The sequence below is a fragment of the Ischnura elegans genome, chromosome 1 (genome assembly GCF_921293095.1).
Source record: "Ischnura elegans chromosome 1, ioIscEleg1.1, whole genome shotgun sequence".
Taxonomy (NCBI): domain Eukaryota; kingdom Metazoa; phylum Arthropoda; class Insecta; order Odonata; family Coenagrionidae; genus Ischnura; species Ischnura elegans.
The window spans coordinates 161,480,592-161,505,927 of NC_060246.1; the positions used below are offsets into that span (position 1 = coordinate 161,480,592).

At 40.8% G+C, this 25,336-nt stretch overlaps 1 protein-coding gene across 1 annotated transcript in view; it reads left to right on the plus strand.

The window, feature by feature from the left end:
* LOC124171649 (acetylcholine receptor subunit alpha-like) overlaps positions 1-25,336 on the plus strand; it is a 501,957-nt gene that overhangs the window by 418,527 nt on the left and 58,094 nt on the right. Inside the window, exon 6 of the mRNA XM_046550909.1 lies at positions 13,929-14,097. Coding sequence (XP_046406865.1) covers positions 13,929-14,097 — 169 coding nt within the window. The remainder of the gene's footprint in view (positions 1-13,928; positions 14,098-25,336) is intronic.

Below are 25,336 nucleotides of genomic sequence, written 5' to 3' on the forward strand. Positions count from 1 at the left end.
ACTTATTTTAAAACGTTTTATAGCGTATACTGTTCTTTCATGTGCTTTAAAATACTTCGTTTACAGGAATCTCATTTAAATAAATATTCTGTATTTAAACCATCATATTAATTTGGTACCGTTACGAGTATCCTCATTGACTTTAAATCTCGCTCTTTATTCTTTAACTGTTGAGAAAAAAATAGATATACTTCAATGTAACTGTTGAACTTTATAACTTCATGACTAGGTATATGTAGTTGAAATAATTTTAGGAACGCCTTGTCATCTGTATGACAATAACTTTGCATTTTTAGTCTTTTAAGTAATTATCTATTGATTATTACATTTCAATTATTTTTATCATGAAATTATAGATAAGGCATATTCCTTAATACTTTTAAATAAAACTATTGTGAAGAAGGCTGACTTTTTATTAGTTTTCTTTTTGTCGAAATTCATCTTTCCTGTAAAAAAGAAATACATCTGCCATGACGACGAGGATGGCATTTTTAGTATCCGCTCCGGGGGGTCGCAAAAACCTCTGCAAAACGCCACTTGCTGAATCACGGAATGTTTTCGCCTCAAGTATTCGCGGGTGCAGCGTATCGGATGCGGTCTTGTTCCGTCCCGAGAGTAGAGAGGGATCCCGATATAATCCCCCGCTACCGCCTGTCCTGACCCCTGGTCCTCTCTCACACCCTGCGTCCTTAAATCCCACCCAAAGAAGCTGTTTATGGACATCTGGTCGACCGCCGCGCCCTCCCCGCAGGATTCGCATGCAAAAGGAGGTCAGCGAAAGGGTCACGCGGACGGAGGAGTCTCTCTCTGCAGGGTCAAAGGTTATCTCTTTGTGCGGGTCGGGCCACACCGTGTGTTTCGCGCACCATGGGTGCGATTGCGAAGCGATATTCATCAGGGTCCGCCTTAATCCCCAGCGCACTCTGCAAGGAGGAGGAGGAGGTAACTCCTTCATTGTGGGCAATGCTGTGGCCGTGTTTGCTCGTCTCGGGGGGGGGGGGGGGGGGGAGAGGCGGCGGCAGGGCAAAGGGGAAGTTGGTTGTGCAGTTGCGGTGCCGTGGGAGGTGGCGCCCCGGGCCCGAATGAAGGCGCCACGGCTGTATTTGCCATCGCAGGCGCGCCTTGTGCGGGCGGGCGAACGCGTGGATGGCCACGAGATGGAGTTAGTGGGAGGTGAAGGTGGTGGTGGAGGAGCAGAAAAATGAGCGAGAGATGACTAAAATTCCCTCGAAAAAGAGCGTTTCCATTTCAGACAAAGGAAACTTGCACTCCAAAGCACTGCATGATGCAAGTGACTTTGTACGCAGTCGTGCGCGCGGATGCAAATATTTACCAAGGAGGAAATTCACCATGAAAGCATCATTTGACTTAGTCGGGATTCCGAGTCGAATCTCGCGATTGCTAGTCAGGTTCGTCTCGGAGGGTTAACTGCGTCAGCAAACCTTATCGGCTTTGTATCCCATTCTTAGCCAAATAATTAAATCAAGGGTAATATCATCCTTGGTGTTTAATACACCAAGTGTCTTTCTCTCTAGGTCCTAAAGCGCATATAGCTTTTAAAAATAAATATATTCAGTTATAAATATTTTCTTTCAATTTAAGTGATACTTTTAAGAAATTCCTCACCACGGCTTCTGCCAGCGCACGATGACTAGTTGTTAACCAGAAGTTACCGGCAAATAAATGAATTCCATTCGTAACAAATGAATTTTTAGCATTTCGTTTGTAATGGAATGGTTCATATTTGCCCAAACTATCTCTCTCGTTAATTATTTCCCACACTTACCACTAAAACTCTCACTACTTAAGAATATTCACCCTCTACTTAGAATGCACGACTGATATTTTATGGTTACACCTTTTTAGGAAAAAAATGGAACCACACCGTCAACCATACCATCTTTCTACGAACGAATAAAACCGCTTCAAAGAAATTGCAAATATTTCTGTCTACTATCTGACATGCAAATATTTAGGATTCAGGACTCATTAGTTAAGTAATTTCGTAACGAGCCCTCTAACATAATTACCTAAACACGCTGAAGCAAGGTAGGCCTCTAGTTTCCTTCTAGTCGCCTATTCCTCCCTCCCTCCTCAGAAAAACGTACAACCGCTTACTGGTCTTTAACCGCAATAATGATCGGAGTAGACTATGGAGAAAAATATTGCGACTTGGTTGAAGTTCTGAATGCAGATTTTATAACTGGAAATATGTTGCACAAGCAATGAGCAAAAAATCTGACATGTTGGCTCTGGATATCTATCAAAATGTAGATATTATAGAGTGATTACTTCGTTTGGGAAGGTTAAAAATATATGCGGGGTCTTAGGTGCAAGAGAAAACAGTTTCTACGTGTACAGAAAGCGGGTTCGATTTATCAAGGGTAGTGGTTATATTGGCGTGGAGGTGAAGAGGTGGATTGTTGAAAAATAGCTGATTCATTTAGAGAGAGCAGCCGGAAAATGGGCATCTGTGACAAGATTGCCTCTTTTTAATTATCTTAGAGATGCAGGCGGTCTAAGTTGAGCATTTTTATTATTACAAATAATTTTTACTGTGCTTGATTCCTGTATAAATTAAAACATTTTGAGCAGTTAAAACTAAAGTGAAGATATTATCGGAGTAACGAATATCTTTTTCCTCAAGGTTTTATGGTAGATAAGCTAAAACATTCAAAGCTTGTTGAAGCTGTAAAATTGCAACTGATTTACTCTTTAGAGGTTCATTCCCTAGAAATCAGGGAAGTGAACTTTCTGACGCTTACCTCACACTCAATTACTCAGTGCTTCAATCAGGTTTTGTTAGTTTGAATTGGCAAGGGTAGAGCTCTCTGCAGACTGATAAACAAGGTTAGGAGTGTCTCATCTTCCAAATATGGCCGCCAGCTACTTTCTTTGGATTAGATAGCATGGAAAGGATTTTTACTCTGGGATTTTCGAAGGCTTCACCCTGGTTTTCAACTTTTTCTCAGTAGAAAACAAGCTGTCTTTCCTTGCCCATTCGTAACTTGAAAAGAATTGCCGTATTTTTAAGGTAAAGATTAGTGTAAGAGTAATTTATAGTGATTAGTACCATTCCTTCTTCTCTGTTCACATTGGTTGCCATGGGAAAAATCTCCTGGACCGGAAATAATACCACGGACTTTAGGATTTCCAAGTAACTAAACAGACCTCTACTTTATCTAGGTACCAAATGGCAATTTTACAGAAATACACGGTGCTAGATGAACCACGAACCGTTCACCGTGCAATTTGAACTAAGGTAAATTCGCCGAGAGAATAGGGTAGTTTCCTTCATCAAAGAAAACGAAAGGCATTGATTGCGATTCGTTACCCACCATTAGTGTATTCATAATATAGAAATTATTTGGTTTTAGAAATCCCAGTTCAGACGAATGGCAGTGGTCAATTTTAACCGCATTTGAAAAAGGCCAGATTGGCGCCCATGCGATGCCACTCCACGCGACGTCACAGCAACCTAGTGTCTATACGAGTGGAGAAGAGTTTTACATCCTCTGAGATTACCAATGCATGTATGAGGCACTGAGCTCAGGGAAACATGTCTCAATAATCACCTATTAAAACTGCCTAAGGTCGGAAAGTTTCCTTCGTTTGATACGGTATTAATAATCCTTATTTAAGCCTGGCGCTACCTGCTAGCATCCTGCGTCGTGTCAGCGCTCAAAGCCTCGCCCCAACGTCACCTCACGTGGCGACAGCGGGAAACATAATGACGTCACACGGTCTTTTCGCAGTATTCACATTTATCCGCTTTTTTTAGTTTTCGCGCGCTTGAAATTTTTCACTGTTCATTTAATCGCGGAAAATAAATATCGTCAGTAAAAAATCTAAGAGCGTGAAATACGTACTCCAGGAGTAATAATATTTCGATTTAGGCAATAAAAAATAATAGCAAACCACCCTATTAAGTATCCTGGATAGCGTAGCCTATATGAGCAGTAACCCGGAAATTCATGGGCCCGTGGATCAATTCCTTTTCCAGAAGAAATAGTTTTCATCGCATTTTGTATGAATTTCACCGCCGTACCCGCAGTAAGATTGAAATGTACCGCATTTTGCTTCGTCATTTAAAATTGCAGACATTTTCTTGTGCCTGCATGAAGGATGGACAAATATCTCTTTCTACTATTTATTCTGCAAAGTTCCTCTCTCTCTCATCCTCTCCCTCGCATTTGCTTATCACAGCATTTTTTCTCTGTAAAAAAACTCTCGGAAGTGCAGGTCAGAAAGTGGATTGCTGCCGACGTTCGACGACCGAGTCGGCTATTAGCCCCGCAGCCCTGAAGATGATGGATACTCGATCGTCCAAACGTAGGCACCAATCCTGAAAGCATTCCATTCTATTCTCTCTCTATTTTAGAGAGAAAAAAGTCTAACCGCAGGAAAATTGCCAAATCTTTTTCCTCCACAAGTTTCTCGAGGGTGAGCTTTGAATTAAGCGGTACTAGCAGGAATAATAGCGAGGCACGTGAAGTCTCTATTCCCTCAGGAGGGAAATCGAGAGAGTTCAGCGGGGTTTTTCGTGAATAAAAGAGCGGAGTTTATGCCGGCCGGGTTTTGTGGCACGTCGTAAATGCTCGAGCATTTCAGCGGACGGGGATATGGGGCGTGAATTTGGGCTTTTCCTTCAGCCCCGGGGCATCATACAGACAGGGACTCATTTCCATGCATGTAGCCGCTTCTGGATCGATGGATACAAGCCCATCTCGCGATATGTGCATGACTCTTTGACACCGAGCTTATTGGAGTCGCGTCGACTTCGCAAATTGGCGTGCAGCTCGGAGTCGAGTCTAGCGGATAAATGGGTGATGGTCCTTGGAAACGGGCGTACTAATGGGTGACGGAATGAAATATTCCAAGGGTGCGACTCTATAGTTTGCAAGTCTTGCCTCCCCCTCAGTTTTGGTGCAGTTGAGGAAATGACTTTTTCGTGCTCTCGACGACCTTAAACTATGGAATGGAGCACTGATGTTGTAGTTAAAGTTGGCCGTATGTATATCTCTTGTTAGAGTATCTAGGTTGCTTCACCTCCCTCATTCCGTTAGTAATATACCAGATTGGAATTTTCTTATATAAATTGGGAGAAGAGCTCCACTACCTCTTACGACTTGAATAAAATAAGAGTAGATCATTTTTCGCGTAGGTACTTTATGCAAATATATTGCATTCACATAGAATCTTATGCTAGTGTTATTCCGCATAGATTCAATAAAACAGACCCAGGCTTCAGTATTTTTACTGTCATTTACTAGGCTAGGGTAACAAAAAATTGCCAAAACCCGGTACGATATATATATCGAAAAAGTGTGGAATGTGATTGAATAAATTAACCTGCGCCATTGAATTAACATCCCATGAGTTTAAAACGAGTCTCTATTCCTCATTCGATGATTTTATTAACTTAAATCGGTATCATTTATACGATTTAGAATTTTAAATGGGACTTTGGCTTTGTGTTATACAACTCAGTGTCCAAAAGACTTCAAATAAAATTCACCTTTCTTCTTTAATATATATTATAATTACTATAAATTACATTGTTTGGCGAAACAATTAGTATGCATGTTCACATTCCAATTATTAATGAACGGCCCGAAGTGGAAGAAAGCGTGGAAGACAAGTGTTTCAATTGAGAAAGCTACCCGTTGAGTAAATTCTTTCGGTTATGGAAAATAATGACGTCGCAACGCATTTTTCATCTCTTAACATTGCAACGTGCCTTGTTCTTCTCGCATTTTGAAGTTTAAGGTGTAGGCCTCAATGGGATAATAGCGCTCAGCACCTTTCTTTTTGGAAGGTTTAGAGCCCCTCGGGTCAGTCATTGGGGCGCTGTGCTGCTGTTCGAAGTATCCCGCGACAGCCTTCTCGCACTCATAAAAAAATCCTCCCCCGCGTTTTAGAGAAAGGAGCTCACCCTGAATTGGTTTTCAACCCAAAGACGATCGTATTACCCTGATAAATTTAATTGGACACTCCTGTGACTTACTACGAGTCGAGAAGTACCCTCGCCTATCCCAACCAACCGCAGAGTTGAATCAGTTAGTAAAGGAGGGGAGTTTACAGTAAACTTTTCACATGATTTCAGAATGTCGAACAAGTATTGCAGTGCTACGATATACCAACCCAGTATATCAACTAATATTACATATTCATATCATGTGCATTTCTTCCGGAAGTTCCGAGTTTATTCACACTCTGACCTCGCCCATTAAACTTTATACTGTGAATTAAGTTGCGAGCCACATGGGGAGCCACATATCTCTTAGAGGTCCAGCCTCTGTTAATCCGTATTTATTTTTTTAAGGACATCTTACCGATGTAAAAAAATGTGTGCACTACGGACTCTTGCAATTATATTTCCGAGTGCATCGTGGGAATGGCGCAGGAAACATTCCGTTTGTATTTTGCGAAGCCGTGCGGCGGATTCAAACGAGGCGTGCATTGCGGAAGTGTGGGGTTGAACTAATGAAAGCGGACGAAACAAGAAGACCACGCACTTGTCCAAATATCTCACCCCCTCCTCCTCCCCTTCTAATTTGCAAATGAGGGCGAGGAGGGACGGGATGGGGTGGGGCGTGGCCCTCGACCGCTCCTTTCCGCACCCAATTCGAAGGGGTCGCTTTGCACGTTGAAATTGGGGTGGACCCGAAACACATACGCGAGCCCTCCTCCTCCTTCCTAGTTTACAACTTTCATAAATCCCAAAATTCTTTATTCCGTGCAACAGGAAAAAATGTTGACCCAGAAACCCCCTCGGTGCTAATGACTGCGGCTTCGCTTTGCTCCTCTATAATAATTTTCGGCGCTGGTACTCCTGTGGCGAGCCTCGCAAATTCAACCTCTCCGGACGATTCGTGATAATTATTAACTGCAATTTTGTTACTGGCTAGGTTGGAAAAACATTCTTTATTTGTTCCTGCATAGAATATGTTACATCTCGTCCACTGTTTTACATTTATAAGGCGACCCGTCAGCAAAAATCACGTGAGATCCGTCCGATTGATATTTCACCAAGGAATCGCAAATTCCATATCTCTGGACAATGCTTGATAATTATTAACTGCAACGTTGTCGCTGGTTTGGTTTTAAAAACGTACTTTACTCTTTTGTGGATAGAATATGTTACGACTCGTCTGGTGTTTTAAACTTAGCAGCTGACCTTCAGCAAAAATTTATGAGATCTGTAGGATTGACTTTTAACCATGGAATTGATGCAAAGGACAGCATAATTAAAGCAAGGGCGAGGGGATAAGGCAATAAGTAGTTCTTAATATATGTCCTGCTAATTACTATTATACGCTTTTATCAAACTAGTGAGCAATATGAATCAATATTTTGTTATTATAATCGGCAATAACGTTTTGTTTACTTTGATATCCAGAAAATCATCAAAAATTAAAGGCTAACAACGATGAATAAAATAAGCAGACGTTTGAAAATGCAAACGATATTGCATTGAATAAGAATATTTACTGGATTGTGATTAATTTAAATTTCATTGTTATTGCCACAGTTGAAAGTATTGAGGACATTCACAATTTTTAATTATATCTCAGATCGAAAAATAACTCTATATTATAGTGGCAATATTTTCTGATATTTTATCGATATTCATCCAATTAATTTTGGTACATTTTTTATACTTATTTAGTATTATAAATCTTCTGTAAATTCTCTATATGCTCTGCCCTTTCGTGGGAGATTAGGTGACCGGATTGAGGCCTCACTAAATCCGATTAAAGTATAAATAAACAACCGCAACGTAACCAACAACAAACGTAATCTTTTAGTAATCAATTTTTATTCATTGCGGAACTAGTTATAAACTATTAGGCAAATTTCGTATGTCGTAATGTCGTGATATAGTCGTAAGAGTTATGAATTCCGATACACTATACAATTAGTTATTCATGGTAGGGCTACATTGATATCAGATTACCGGAATTTGTTTTGATTAGGGCATCTTATCATATCATCTATTTGGAAAAGATTGCTTTTATCTGTGGGTGTAGGCGTAAAATTAAAATAAAACCTTGAAATTTTCCTGTACTGTCGTAAGTATTATTATCTGACCACCACTGCGGCCTTCCGAGTAATAAATTTATTCATTAGTTTAATCCAGTCCAAAAACAGCACGAGACCAATTACAGAGGACTGCAATAGAAGGAGAAACAATTTAATAATATTATGCAACGTAAACAATAATGAACAAAAAATATTCAACATTATTTACAAATAAATAACAAAGAATAGTAAATTTCATCGGGTGGTGCGAGGAATAGGAGGAAAATTACGATAGTGATGGTGCAAGATGGATGAGGGATGAAAAAAAGGATCGAAATTTGGAACACATTTGGCGTAGGAGTTAATGAAAGAAGAAATTCTGAATAGAAAAGAACGTTTAGAGACAGAAAGGCGGGGGGTGAAACAATGAAATAGATCACTCGACCTCGTCGTGCGCGAAAGAACACGAAACGGAAAAAAGAAAGGTCAGATGATCTGTATTTGCCATTTATGATATTTAAGAAGAGTCCGCGGTCATTGAGGATACGGCGATCAGCTAAAGTTGCAATGCCAAGAGATGATCTAATCTTATTGAGGGAGAAGTTACGAAAAGGCAAGTGGCGGTAGCGGACATTAGAAAGGAAAAAATTCAATGGGCGTTCTAGGAGCTTTAATGAAGAAGGTGGGGCCGTATACCAGATTTGGCTGCAGTATTCTAGGACCGGAGAGACACAGGAAAGGAAGAAGGTGCGTAGATTAATTCATGTGTTACACGTAATTCTGTAACCGCAATTGGAAGGGAGTGAAATATTAAAGGTAATTTTGTGTCGCGCGAGCTTTTGCTTCGTATATATTAGTGGAGTATGCAATGCCACTCTTACTTATGGAGACAAGGTTTTTCTAATGAAGTAAATTTGCAATTTATACAACAAGGTAGTAGTTATTTAGGAATTGATATTTTATGTGACCCTACCGAATGGACATTCTTTTTTCATCTAGGGAAACTTCGTGAGTGTGCTTTTTTCTGCGGATTTTACACAGACAGCTCAAATTCATTAAGAAAAAAATTGTGATCTTCTTAGAAGTTTCCGTTAGGATTCAGCGTTTTGCATTCAATTTCAATGAATAAGTAATGATATTCAACCAAACACATTCATCATAAGTTTCTTTCTTCAATTTTGAGTTTTTGTTACGAATATTCTTTAGCCTGAAAATGGAAAGAATTGCGAAGCTATGAAAAAGAAATTGGTTTATTGTAAATTATATCGGTTTTGACCTAAATCAAATAACTTCAAGACATATATAGATTGAATTTTACGCACATTTCATACATAGACAATAGACATATATAACACAGTTTTCGTTGAAAAAAGTAGCGTATTGGCTATCATCATTGTGGTCCGACAAACTCAACTCCAGCGCTTGGCGAACGTAAATTTTCGGAATGCTTTTGTTTTACCCGGCATAATCCATCGCAAGATTTGCGTGACCTAATATCAAGCGATCAGGAAAATGCGGAAAGAGCTATTCATTCCCACGTTGAGGAGTTGGAGCTTGGCAGATCTACTTCGCACGGCCTTCTCCACGTGTAGAACGGAAGTAGGGCAGGGTGAAAAATGAGCAGACGGTTGGTTGGTTGGTTGGCACGTATTTTTTTTTCTCCACACACAAAGTGTCAGCAAATTTCCCCCCTCCGTGGAAAGAAACAAGGCCAGGGGATAACCTCTCCGCATATGTCATTTCGGAGAGGCTGCAGTGGCTTTTAACGACAAACTAAGCACTTCGCTGCCCCGTAATCTCCCCGTGCTCGGAGTGACGTGATTTTGGTCAGGTGTTCAGAGCGAGAGGCATCGATACGGTTACCCGGGAGACGACCGCAATCTGAGCATTATTAGGGTGGAGAGGCGAAGGAGCGTGGGATTCAAATTTTGACAGCTTGCGATTCGAGGACCGCGGGGTGATGTATTTCCTCTGCTGATATCAGGAGGAATGGGAGGATATCTGAATCTACATCCACCACACACAACCTCGTAAATTGGCGGTAGAGGTTAGGAAACCAGCCGTTTACTTGAAATACATTTGGAGGGATTTGATATATGATTTCCCCCCAGCCTTAGATAAAAATTTTATTTATCAGGGAAAAGTGAATTTCTATACCAATCTTTTCGGCAAAATATCTCTCTTAGTTATTATTTTCTGAAGGACATTGAAATATTGCTAGGTACTACGATAATGGCATCGCTCTGATGGATATATGTTTTAAATTTCCCAGAAAATGTAAGCAAGCTCGTAGTCTCCAAGCCTCCCAGCCTAATTTGTGTAACGGTAGCGCAACGATCTCTGTTCGCACGCAGAAGTTTTTGACGACTCGCGCAGCTTCCCTTTGTGCTACCTTTAGTTCATGGATAAAATGCTCTGGATCGCATTTACATTTTAGAGGTTACCTAGGAAAGTAGTTTTTATGCAGCATTTTGGGAAACGTCCGTCGCGGAATGGCGACTGAGAGAAGTATATTGTCCGACTGTGGCCTCAAAGCTTGCTGGCACTAGAAAATTATTCGTAAACGTGGCGTTTGTATCCCGTCAAAAATCCTGGACAGTCGTTGCGGCAGTGGAAAGAACGCGTTCTCTGTTTGTTCGAGTACCATCCTGAAACTTGCAAATAAAGAAATTACTGGAGTGGTTAGGTAGTGTACTGGCCTTCCACATCCAAATCTCGGTAATTAATATAAGAGCATTTCGAAATTCAATCCCTGCGCGTAATGTGGATTACGCCGGTAGTGCAATACACCGTCCGTTGAATGGGACGTTAAGCCGTGGTCTCCTTGACGCCATTCGTTAAGTGTAGGCTAATGCCGACGCCGGGTATCTGTCCACTTTTCATCCTCTGTTACTCATCCCAAGCTGATCCATATCTGTTTCCCTATGAAAGCATAATCAATCTTTAGGGCGGATTTCTCTCCCAATCTCCCATTTATATACCATTTTTCTGTCCCCACCCCTACAGAAGACAATTTACACTCGAAATACTCTAATATATACTAAATAATATTTCTCATGGCATAATCTGCTGGGGCAGTGCATACATGAGCACATTTAAGTGTGCACTCGTTTTGCAAAAAAAATAATTAGGGTAATGTTGTCTAAAAATTACTATGAGCACTGATTTCCGTTTTTTGTGGCCCGAAATTTGTTGCCACTTAGGCATTTGTATTTATTCAAAGTGCTTAATTTTTTTTGCCAGAAGTTGAAATATGCCGAGTGGATGTGGCAAATGTAAATATAATTTAAGGACTGAGTCATTTAAAGTAGCAAACAGACCTGTTCTCATTAAACGCTGTTTTCTTTAGATGGGGCCAAAGTAATTTAATTTACATGCCCGCTATAATTAAAAAAAATAAAACCTCAAATGTAATGCTGAGACTTGCGAAAGACTGGCTCTTCTCTCAAGAAATAGTTGAAAATTTATTTTGATGTTATTCATATAAAACACTCATGTATCATTTACTGCATTATTGTTTATTGACATACATTTTGTTATTTGATGGTGGCTCAATTCTGGTCCTATGAACTTGGAGACCACCTAAATCTCCTTCTCTTGTTTTTTTTTTGTATTGAGATGTAAAAACAAAATTTAGGAATAATAAATTATTATTATTATTATTATTATTATATACCTCTAGAGAAACCCGGAAATACCGCTTATGTAATGTAGCTTCATTTTTAACGACCTTCAATTGCTTTTTTCTCAAAACATTACGAGAGTTGCGTTTTTCCGCTTCGGGATTAAATTGATAGCCATAATCTACCGAATCGGAAATGTTGAGGTTGATTGGCCACCCGACGTTCGTGTGTTCCCCTCCTCAGTAAGCACGACCCCCGTCTCGTGGGCCACAGAGTCGACTTGAGACGACAACGCGTTGTTCGGCAAAACCCTAATGAGATTTCATTTGAAGAAGATGGTGCGCTGTGGCGTAGCTGCTAGCACACACGAACGGCAATCGAAAGATCCGGGTTCGAATTCTGGCTGAGCCAAATGGTTTTCTCAAGGCGATTTTCATCCTTGGCGCATGAAACTTTAAACCTGTGCGGGTAACTTCGTAAAAAGTCACTTATTTAATGCAGTACTTTAGATATATTAGCAACTTTTTGCCTTTTTAAATGTTTGTTTTTTAATCCTTCAATCGGCAAAATATTCGAGTTGCGGAATTAAATGGACATATTTTCCGAATAGAGATGAAGAAAGATGCCAAATGTTCAAAAACGAAACATTACTTTCATATGACCGTGATTTTACCTTGATTCTCACATACACGGAGAGCAATACGGCGATTTTCAAATGACGGTAGAGTACTAACGATTTACATGAGAAAAAAAGCAGGATGAAATTTTTAGAAAACACTATGTAGCTTAAGTTTCAATTGTGACATTATTTGATGACATTTTTTTATTCCCATTCATATGAAAAAGTCAACAAAAATAAAAATTGCTCAACACCTTTTTCAACATTGCGGCATAAAATATTCTTTTCTAACCTCTGATCCAGATACTGCGCTCAATAATACTACGAGTAGAGAGAGATAAATAAATCATGGCTACCCTTCAACTTTCCCAGCATCCATCCTGCACATTTTACGCCCTACACTATTATCCACCTCAGTCCCGAGACCTATGCGGTAATTTTAGCCTGCATTTCATTTTTTTTGGATGATTATATGTTAACAAGCAGCATCATCGATTTCTCTTCTTCTGTATGGTGCTGTCATATGTTAGGAAGCTCTGAACAAGTTACAATGATGTCATTTCACTTAGAAAAGGGGTAAAAAAATTTAAATGTCGATGTATTGAATACAATATGGCAAGACCGAGGAGGTTAAGGCGTTCGCTGGCAATCGTAGCCTGCCTCTTCCAAAGGAGACCAAGGTAGGGAGGAATGAGCGATTGAGTGGATGAGTGTTGGCGTAATAAACGAGAGAAAGGGCTGTAATGTGGTTTTGGGGCGCGGGATACGCAGGCACACAGTGGTTAAGGAAGGCAGGAGAAGGCTGCTTAAACTTGCGGGTAAATGGAGTGAGAACGTGTGTGATGTGCGATCTCTTCCTCCCCCACACTTCCGCCATCATCCACCCCACCTCCCAGGAGCAGGGACTATAGACTCCGCGAAATAATTGGGGGTTGGGTCCAATATGAAACATTTGGGTATTCATCTTCTCTCCGGTTTCGCAGGCCGAAAATCGAGAACCTCTTAATCTACGTCTGCATATTACCCTGCGAGCCACCTCTAGGGTGTTTGCACTTACACTCACACTCACTTGCATCAATCGCCAGCATGCAGCATGCAATTGGACTCCCACATGCACACCACACGGTCCAAAAAGCGTCACGTATACTAACACATTATACTACTAAATGCTGTTAGAAATAATAATTGAATTAATAAACATGCATTAAGTTTTACATAGGTTAGCAGGCTACACTACAAGTCATGCAAATCTATTTATGAGTTATATCGCAGCCGTTATAATCTCTTATTGATCGTGGAAAAAAGACATTCTGAATCTGTCTGTTCTACAATCTATATCTCTTATTTTATTTATATGATCTGATCTTCCGTAGTATGTTGGCGTCCGTAAGATATGGTTAACTTCGTTATAAAAGACACTAGCGATGCTAGCGTGCTTCATGCATAGCGATTAACATAGCGAAAAACACTGAAGAGCGATTGTCTCCTCTTATTTTTCACAAATCAAAAATTAGGTATATTTTTGGACCAGTCAAGAAAAAAAATTTCCTACCTCCTGTGACTAAATTTATCCTCGTTTCTTACATGAATGTTTTCATTTATCCGCGGATAAAAATTTTGCGGAATGCTTTCAAAATAATGAATTTTTAATTTCTTTCCAGGAACGAGAAGTTCTACACGTGTTGCGATGAGCCCTACCTGGACATCACATTCAACATTACGATGCGGCGGAAGACCTTGTTCTACACTGTCAATCTCATTATTCCTTGCATGGGTATCTCGTTCCTCACAGTCCTTGTGTTCTACTTGCCATCGGACAGCGGTGAGAAGGTGAGTAACGTACAAATGCAAAACTTAATGCCCATTTGAGATCAAATTTTCCTCCCTCACCGACTTTTATTCCCCATCCGCATCCATCGTTCCATTAATCTTCATGATTGGATTCAGAGAAGTCGTCAATGAGAAAATTCGTATAGTAGAACCTCGGATAACGGCCACAATCCGTTCCAGAAAGCTGGTCGTTATCCGAAATGTTCGCTATTCGAAACAATTTTCCCCATAAGAAATAACGGAAATGGGAATAATTGGTTCCTAGCTCCTATTGACTCGCTATTATATGAAAGTTACAGGCTATAAAGGTATTGTATTACATTGTATTATTTGCAGACCTACTATTGTAGGCATTGTATTATTTTGTATCCATTTGGGATCGCACAGCACCGAACACAAACATGTCCGCTACACATCTGTTCGCTAAACGAAATTTTGTTCGCTATCCGAGGCAAATGTTTAGCGACATTTTTGGTCGCTATCCGAATTGTTCGTTATCAGAGGAATACGCTAACCGAGGTTTCACTGTATTGGTATTTTGTATCTGCCATTGGTGTATTGGTATTTTCAGGGGGCCAGTCTATGGCAGAATAAGTGTAAACCACAAGTTTTATTTCACATATTCCGGACTTGATAACGATGTGATCCAATGTCTACACAAGAGTAAAGTTCAATGAAAATTGTGGAATCGAAATATTTTATCTGTTTTCTTATCCAAAAGGCGGAGAAGCACTGCACTGAGCATTTACTACACAGTGAAAATAGCCGAGCAAAAACATGAATATGTTCCATTTATCAGACAGGTAATGGCAATCATCATCATCTTGTGGCGTTCTGCCCGTCGGCAGGTCCCCCGCGCCAATGCTGTCTCCATTCCCTCCTGTCTCCGGCCACCTCCTTGAAGTCTCCATATCTTCCAATTTTTATGTTGTCAATGAACTTCAGCCTTCTCCTTTCCCTTCCTCTGACCCCTTCCACCGATCCCTCCAAAGCTACTTTCAAAATTCCATTCCCTCTCATCAAATGTCCCAGCCAGATACCCTTCCTTTGATTTATTTTGTCCATCAACGTTCTTTTCTCATCCATCCTATTTAAAACTTGCTCATTCCGGCCGGCCTCGGTGGCACCGGGGTAAGGTCCCCGACTGCTAACCTAGAGGTCGCGGGTTCGAATCCCGCCTGGGTGGTTTGACCACCATCCAGGGCATGGATGTATGTGTTCGTCGAACAAGTTAATTGTAAGAGAGGACTATCTAGTCCTAAATTCGCTTGTGAAATAAAGACGACATTATTATTATTATTATTATTATTATTCCAAAGTCGATCCGTCCACCGTATTCCCTCCATCTTCCTCCAAACCCACATCTCAAACGCCCAAATCCTGTCCCTGTCTCTCTTCCCCATCGTCCAAGTCTCACATCCATACATAAACACACTCCGCACATAGCATTTACCAATATTTTCCTCAATTTTAATTCAGTGTAACAAGGCACTGTTGTTTATTTGTTGTTGGCAATATACTTAGATATATCAACTATTGATTAAGGTTATGCTATATGCTATGATAAGATCACGTCATATGTCAAGCATGGGTTGATATTTCTGTGACCGCGCAAAAATAGATATCAATCACTCTGAACTTCAGGAAACGATGAATGCTTACGAAATAGAAGGGTTTTCTATGCACAATACTTCAGGTTTAATATATTTCAGCGACAAGCTGTTTTATTTATTTAGCCATAATAGCCGTAATCGATCAGCGAGAAACCCTGTCTCATTTATTATTGCGTAGACCAATCAATTTATCCGAATATGTAACGAGGGAAATTCCATCACATCGCACATTGCCATCCTTTTATCATCTTACACGTTAGAGACGCAACCTCCCCTGCATTTCTGCCCAAAGTGTGATTTGCACTGGTCACCTGAGAAGTGGCCGTGCTGTGGATTTTGCTTACTCAGCGCCTTCGAAACGTCCTTTCAAATGCTCATTCGAAAATTCGTCCCCAATTTTCACCTCCCCTCTCTCCACTCTTCATACTTTCGCACCACAAATGTTGCAATGCAGGGTTATCCAGTCTGCCGCTAGATGTGTCTGCCATTCACGGTGCATTTATAAATGGGTTTACGAAAGTCGCCTCTAGTGTCGCTGGCGGTAGAGCGATACAAATTTCGCAGGAAATCAAGTGAGAGCGCGGAGTGTTTCCCGAAACTTATTTTCTCCGCGAGATAGTCTGTCAAATTTGCAACTTTCAAATTCTATTCCTCGCCAGTCCAAATACTCCGTTGCGAGAATTTGTGAATAAATTAATTACTCTATCATTATCATAACTGTGCCGAAAATTTTGTGATAAGAGGGCGAAGTGACTCCTAAATGGTAGCGGAAAAGACACTTATGTGAAACGGACAATTGCTTATTGGCAATGAAAGACATCCTGATCTTCCTATTATCCTTATATCGAACTTCATCTGTCTTCCACCCCGTGGCAGGAAAGCCGACTTTTACGGAGAAAAGGGAAAAACGGCATGAAGCGTTTCAATTTCCCTCGTCGTAATTCGGCCTCAGAATAAAGCACAGAACGTTTGAAGGAAACCACATTTCCCGCAGTCCGACAGTTGGCGCCACAAACTTTGTCGGAATAATTTTTTTACCTCATTGAAAATTCCAACCTTTTGTTTTTGCCTACGCAGTTCGACGTGGAATTGGCACGCTATAGAGCTGTCAAATTCCCATTCGTACTTCCGTTAACTCGAGTATTGTCTCCAAATAACGACGGAAAATTCATTACGCCATTCGAAAACTGTAAATTCTACGGGAAAAAAATTGATGCGAACATTTTTTTCCGGCAACCCGCGAGCATTTCGGATGGAAAAACAATTGCCGTGCAGTGGATGATTGCGGTCTCAGTGATTAGCGAGGGATTGTTGGCATGAGCCATTCGTTCGTCGATTTGAACGTTCATTTGTTTTTCCAATTGGGCGGGCGCCTTTCCATCCATTCTCGCAGAGTTCTCGAGAGAGTTGCTAGGAGAGAGACGAGTGAGTTGAGAGTTTTTCTTCGTTCGAATTATTCGCCCTCGAGTCGTGCGATTCAAGTCCTCGCGATGTCCTCCTCTCCTCTCACTTTCGTTATCCCTCTCTCTCTTTCTCTCCTCCTCTCTCTTTTTCATCCCTTTTCTCGTTCGTGGCGTCGACAGTCGTTTCTGATGAATTCATCCGAATGGAAAAAAATCATCTTCGCCGTTGTTTGACCGTCCCACTCCCATCTTCCTCGTCGAGGGTTTTTTTTTGCAATGACTTTTCTTGATGCACTCTCGTCAATTAAATCGTTGCATTATAAGAGAACGCACCGCATTTCTCTCTCCAAACGGTCGCAATTCGTCATTTCCGGTGTCACCCACTTGAAACTCCGGGTGCTATGATGAAATAGGGTAGTTTCCTTCATCAAAGAAAACGAAAGGCATTGATTGCGATTCCTTACCCACCGTTAGTGTATCCATTATATACAAATTATTTGGTTCTAGAAATCCCAGTTTAGACGAATGGCAACGGTCAATTCTTTCTTTATTTGAAAAAGGCCAAATTGGCGCCGATGCGATTCCACTCCACGTGACGTCACAGGGACCAAGTTTCTATTCGAGTAGATAGGAGTTTTACATTTTCTGAAATTACTAATGCATGCATGAGGCACAGAGCTGAGATAAAGCTTCTCTTAATAGTCACACATTAAAAATACCTAAGTTCGGAAAGTTTCCTTCGCTTGATAGGGGAATAATATTCCTTATTTAAGCCAAGCGCTACCTGCTAGCAGCCTGCGTCGTATCAGCGCTCAAGCCTCGTCCCAAGGTCACCTTACGCGCCGGCAGCTGGAACCAGAAATACGTCACACGGACTTTTCCCATCATTCCTACTTAGCCGTCGCGTTTTCGCGCGCTTGAAAAATTTCACTTTTCGTTTAATCGCGAAAAATAGATATCGTCATTCGAAAATCTAAGAGCGTGAAATGCGTACTCCAGGAGTAATAATCTTTCGATTTAGGCACTAAAAAAATGATAGGAAACCATCCTATTTTCATTGGAAGCAGAGTAGATCTTCTCCACCATTTTCCTTTGTCTCGTATTGATAAAACATGTCTGGAAAGAAACTGATTTCGAATTTTTATAATTTGACACATGGCCAAATGTTGACTAGGTTTTTTTATATGACTTAGCAATTTCAAAGGTATGGCATGAGATTTAAGCAATCAATCTTTCTCGGTAATAGTTATCCCGAAAAGATGTGGAGAGCATTGAGAGTTATTTACTAAAACGGGTGAATTCAGTGCTGCTCTTTTAAAAACATTCAAAAGCTAATTAATTTTTTTATAAAGTTGTTTTCCTTGCCTACTGACCGAATTAACTCTAGAGGAATAGCTTATGAGGTTATAAGTATTTTTTTTCGGAACTATTCGGTGCGTTTCTATATCCACGTAGTATTCCGCCTCTCCTGTTACACACTGTGGGCTTCGGATGCAACTTTCTCGGGTATTACCCCGGGTGGTCGGATGGTCCTGGCGTATTACCCGAGAGCAATTCATTCAAGCCATTCACCGGCAAATCCTGAAATCTTTCATCGCGGTGGATTTTCTAAACTATTTCCCTCGTAAACTAGCGACTTCCGTGCATTGAAGTAAAAGTTAAAAGGCGATTCTTTGAAAAATCGGAGCCTGATCAAATAGGATTCGTCAAGCGTATTGTGGGAGGATATTCGAATGAGAAAGTAAAAGAAAGGTGCTATTTCGCTATCATCCGACCGCACCTTGAATATGCAGTGAGCGTATGGGATCCGGTACAGAAAGAATTAATCCGCGAACTCAATAAAATACAAAGGAAGGCTGCGCATTTCGTCAAGAACTGCTACGGGCGTACAGACAGCGTTACCCAGAGGTTAAGCGAATTAGGCTGGGAGCCGCTGGAGACTCGGAGGCCGCGCGCTAGGCTTAGATTGCTTGAACAATTGAGAATGGATATCTTTAAGAGCGACACAGAGAACATAATATTAGAGCCACACTATATTTCAAGGTCCGATAGAAGCGATAAATTAAGATAGATGCTTTGCCGAACGGATAGATACAGGAATTCGTTTTTCCCCCGAACCATAAAGGACTTTAATACACGCTAGTCCCAACTTCGTTAGAGCAATTCATTTTTTTTAGCTGTAAACGGCTGGTGTCCTAACACCCCCTGCCACACGCCTTTTAGGCGGCTTGCGGGGCATTATGTAGATGTAGAAATCGTGTGTCATCGCGCGAAATGATACTTTCACCGACGAGCAGATTCGCCTCCGGGGTGTGTTGGAGGATGTAAAGTGGGGAATGGCTGGGGGGGGGGGGGTTGGAGTTGAATAGGCTTCGTTCCGAGGATGCCTCACTGCATCGTTGACGGGGATTAAAAAAAAATAACTCTGCCGCTAGGTGCATCCGGAGCTGGGCGATTGACCGCTAGTTCCTCTTTGTCTCTCAGCGGATGCTATTTATACTCTTTAACCTCGGATCTTTGCTATGCATTTTTTATGGTACGTAAAACAGCGAATGGAACTAAAACGTCTCCCTGACAACTTCAGGTGTTTCTGGCATTATTGTATATGTTTTCAACATGGAATTAAATTTCCTCTCTATCATCATCAGTCATCAATCCGAAAAGGGATCTGAGATAGGAGACTTTTGGAGTAGAAGCTACAGGAAATACACTCAAGATCGCTTAATGATTTTGCTGGATAGGGATAATGCATAGAAAAAACGCCGAGATGAGTGTGAAAAGCTACCTTCAGTTTAATGAAAGAATGGTAGTGATGAAGATGGGAACCAAACCTGAACCTAATATAGTGGCACAGGTTTACAAGCCTACATCAGATGATGGAGATGAAGGAGAAGAAGGCATTTACCAAGATATATTGGAAGAAATTGAAACAGGTAGGATGGGAAGGTTCCCAACCCGAGCCGGTGCTCAATCCGAAAATGTTTATAAATATTATTCGCCGGGAAAGCCTAAGATCTTTCATGAATACAAATAAATTAAAACTGCTCTAAAATATGACAAAATCCTCGGTGAAAATATCGTTTGACGCGATGATCCAAAATTTGAACAAGCTTGATAATCGGATTTATCATTTTTCGAAGAACAACCTCGCAGCATTAGCGTCACTATACGCCACTCATTTACAGTTCCATTGCTAAAACAGCCCCTATTTTTTGAAGCCACATCCTTCCAGCGGTCTAGAGAGCGGTAGGTGTACTCACGCGATCTGAGTTTCTCTGTATAAAATCGTTTCAGACTTGATTTTGTGGAATTTTGCTATATCCATGATAAAAACACAAATTGTAATTACCACACTATTTAATACAACACTCGACGACCGAGCATGGTTTCAAAACTTTATGTAATTTTCAAGGAATAGTGTGGAAATTACCATTTGTGCTGAATTTCTCCGTACCGATAAGTGGTGGACCTCTTTTCAATGCTCGAATGCCTGTGCCTGTTCCACTGCCAGGCTGATTCTCCTGCGCTACCGGCCGTTGCCTTGTCGCCTATCGTAGTGGCGCTGTTGCCCTTCATAGGGTTGCACCCGTTTCTGGTATGCATACTGGAAGATGCAGCACAGTCTTGATAAATAGCGCTTATTATTTTTCTTATCCTCCTCATCCACGGCGATTTCCACTGTGTGAGATTATTGTTCTCACTTAATGCTCAGGTGTGACTTTAGCCCCAACAGTGCAAACGCTCAAATTTAACACTTGTACCTGACAAACTGCTGAAACACCGGATGTATCTCTTCCAGACCTTATGAATGCTTAGTAAATCGGCGTAAAATATGATCCGTTGTACTTCTCCAAAACGCTAACTTCACATATTCCAATATTGCACCAAGTACAAATTAAAAGCAATGAGCAAATGACAGTAGTTAAATGAGAGACAAACCAATCTTTAGATTTCTAGCGAACGAGATTATTGATATAATTTATGTTACATTTCAATTTCGCGGATTCTCAACTCCACGCCGAGAAATCTTCATTACTGGAGAAGAAATAAGCGGCCATGAATTCCTCTAACTTCAGAATGTTCCCAGAATGAGTCTTTACGAAGTCGGAGTCAACCATTGCGCAATGCAAATACCGTAAAAACTTTTTAACTATTCACATCTGTTTTTCACATACCCTTCACGTTATGAATCAGTATCGTCGTAGATGTTTGTTATCGTCGTTACAGTTTTGTTATTGCCATGGAGCGAGTCTGCTTAACTCGCATTCTGACGTCACAAGGCGTTTTTGTAGCGCGAAAGAATTTAGTAATTTTTGCGAACTTTGAAGCTCTCTAGCAACAAGAATATTGAGAATTATGAAGTCATATTTTGCATACGTTAATAACGTTAACTTGCCTATCTAAACTTGTAAAAAAAAAATTACTTTTTTAATTTTATGAGAGCACCCCATTATGGAAAGGAGGGCCCCTGCAGTGCGGAGGCAGGAATTAATTGTGGCTTGCCCCGGTTTTTCTCCTGTTGTGAGGGCAGGCTCTTTTTTGTCCGCTTTCGCACATTGTTTCGCCCTCAAATATACTCAATTTTGAGAGCTTCAACGCTGGGATGGTGTGTGAAATGTGCGTGCAGAGATTTTGCGTCGGATGCACCAAATCATTTCTATGTAACTATTGGTACGACTGAGATAGATCCTACAATTGGAACGAGACTCCAGGGCGGGCTCGCAAGGATACACTCCTGGGGCAGGGTCTATAAGCGCGAGCTTTTCATCTCTGCACCGCAGAAGGGGGAGGACAGGAAGGAGAAAGGAAGGAGGCGCCGCCGCGATAGGAGCCCGACGACGCCTCCTGGGACTAGATAGGAAAGCAAGGGTTGGGACGAGGAATCCCGCACCGTCACAAAGGCAGGCGGGTCCTACCATCAGCGAAACCAGGAAAACCATTTCTGCGCTGGCGATTTTAGAAGATCATTCTACGAGGAAGAATAATCCAATAATCAAATCGCTAGATAGATAGATCCTAGAGAGAGAATGAGGGCTGAAGGGGAGCCCTTCGAGGATGCAACACACCGGGGCCCGGAACCAAGTCCGACACTTATACGCCCGATCACTCGGGGAGGGGTTTGGATGGGAAGGAAAAAGGAAAGAGGCGCCGCCGCGATATGAGCCCGACGACGCCTCTGGGGTAGGGATAGAGTGGGAAGGGATGGGACGGGGAAAAACACCTCAACGCTATAGAAGCGAAAAGGGCCCACTCACTAGCGAAACAAGGCATCAGCCATTACTGTGCCAGCGATTTTAGAGGATTATTCTATGAGGAAGAATAATCCAACGATCAAATCGCTGGATAAACAGATAGATCCTACAGTGTGAGTGCGCAAAATGGAGTCAGAATGACACACTACAAACTTAATATATGTATAGATCGGTGTAATGAAGCGGGGCGTGGATAGATCCAACCCTTCCACCCTCTTCCACTTCACACACTCCACTCTTCCGCGGCGGCACGCGTGTTCTCCGCAAATCCGACGCATATTCATTCACCTCTGTCTCTAGCTCGCCACTCGTCACAGAAAATCGCTTCAATCTATGATACTCAACCCGAACACTATCCGATTTCACTTTTTTATTGATGTACTCTTCAACCATAGGCGTCACAACGCACGTTGCTCCCTCGGAGCCAACTGACAAGAGCGGTTTTTTAGCGATAAAAGAATGGAACGGCGCGAAACGGCGGAACCGCAGATCGCGTTTTACCTTAGAGGCATTAACCCTAAAACAGTGACGTGCAACTCTTGTTAGACTACCAGTGACGTGCGGTCTGGGAGACCGCAATAAAACTAAAATTCATAAAACGTTGCATAGTCATTTTCATTGCTCCGTTTAATGTTTCTTTGACTTCTCAAGTATTATAAAACTTACATTTAATATTGTGCATTCCAAATACGAACCCAATTTTTCAGTAAAAACTGTTACTTGAAACAGGATCAAAAAACGTATAAAAAACACCTGATTTATTATTTTTATTACGATACTTTTTAAATTAAGCACTTAATTATCCACGTTATGCAACTTAAAATGCTTCCTTACAAATTATTAATTATTATTATTATTCTTGATGAATCATTAAAAATTGTTTTTAACAACTTTTTGAATCATTTCCGCCAGCATTACGTTTATCGGTTTTTTCCAATTTAGTGACGTGAGGTCTTACAGACCGCTAATCAAATTCAGTTGCAAATTTTCATAGATAAATAATAATAACGTTAAATTTTAAGAATTTTATGTCATTAATATACAAAATTAAGGCGCTCCCGAGGATTATAGATTTTTTGAAATAGCAATTTTGAAAATATTCATAATTTTAGAAACGCAGCGGTCTCTCAGGCCGCACGCCACCAGTTAATAATAATAATAATAGTAATGTCGTCTTTATTTCACAAGCGAATTTATGACTAGATAGTCCTCTATTACAATTAACTTGTTTGACAATCACATACATCCATGCCCTGGATGGTGGCCAAACCACCCAGTCGGGATTCGAACCCGCGACCTCTAGGTTAGCAGTAGGGGACTTTACCCCGGCGCCACCGAGGCCGGCAAGGGTTAAAGGGAGATTCCTACGAAAGTTTTTTAATAACATTTCATTTTCATTTGAGTTGGGTGTTTTATTCGTAATATTTATCGTGGTGTAAAAGTCAATGGACGCGCCGCGCACAAATTCTACATGTAAGGGAGGGGTCAAAATGGATTCTGAGCGCAACGCTCTTTTTTTATACTCACGTCATGGTCGCAAATAGAACATAGACATATACATACTAGGTGCTTTCTTTATGGGTATGAAAGTCTAAATTGCTCATAAGAGCAGCATTTTAAAACTTTTCTAGTCCTATTAACACGAACAACATCAGACGCTGGGTTGATAAATATTAATTCTGGGCTATTCTACAAGTGGACAGCAGATATTGTCGTGCACACGGATGACCAAGTAAAGGCCCGGGAAAGAATTCGCTTGAAATTGCTATGACAAGCTGCACAGACCATATGATAGCACACTAAGCCTTCATTTACTCAAAACATCCGATAAAGAGTATTTTTTACCTGAATGATCCTGACTGTTCGCCACGAACAGATATTTTGAACTGTTATTTTTACTGAACAGGTTCAAAGTGAACGGTTCATCGAAATGAGCAGTTTAACCCACCTCTAATGTGTATTATTTATGGCGCTATAGCAGAAGAGCGCGGAAGCGTGCTCACCGCGCAGAGCTAACATGCTTCGTGTAGGTATAATTTTCGGCGAGCGCAACTCTCATGCGCACATACGCATGCACTCTCTGTTGACGTATATTTCGGCTCGGCCGCTTAATCGCCACAGAAGTATACACTTTCGTTATTTAGGCACGTGTTAATTTGCGCTTTTTCTTAATCTTTCGATGTTAAGTCACTTGTACTCTGACAGTGTTCTTACGGAAGCTGTGTGGCACTCGAATGCAGTTTTGCGAAGGTGTATAGAGGCAATAACCCTTTAACCAGTGACGTGCAATTCTTGTTACACTACCAGTGACGTGCGGTCTGGGAGACCGCAATGAAACAAAAATTCATAAAACGTTGCAAAGTCATTTTTATTGCTCATTTTGATGTTTCCTTGACTGATTGACTATTCGAAAACTTGTACTTAATATTATGCATAGCCAATATGAACTAATTTTTCATTAAAAATTGTTATCTGAAATAGGATCAAAAAACTGATACCAAAAAACAATTGAGTAATTGTTATCGTACTTTTTTAAATTAAGTACTTAATTATCCACGTTATGTAACAAAAATGCTTTCTTACAAACTGATAATTATTATTATTCTTGATAACTCATTAAGAATTGTTTTTAACAACTTTTTGAATCAATTCCACCAGCATCACGTTAATCGGTTTTTTTCAATCTAGTGATGTGAGGTCTTAAAGACCGCTAATCAAATTGAGTTGCAATTTTTCAGTAATAAATAATAAAAACGTTAAATTTTAAGAATGCTATGTCCATAATATACAAAATTAAGACGCTCCCGAGGATTATAGATTTTTTGAAATAGCAATTTTGAAAATAGTCATGACTTTAGAAACGCAGCGGTCTCTCTGACCGCACGTCACCGATTAAGGGTTAATGTACTACTGTAATAAATTATGTACGACAACGCTCTTGGCTGTGCTCACCGGTAAGTTACCAGCTCAC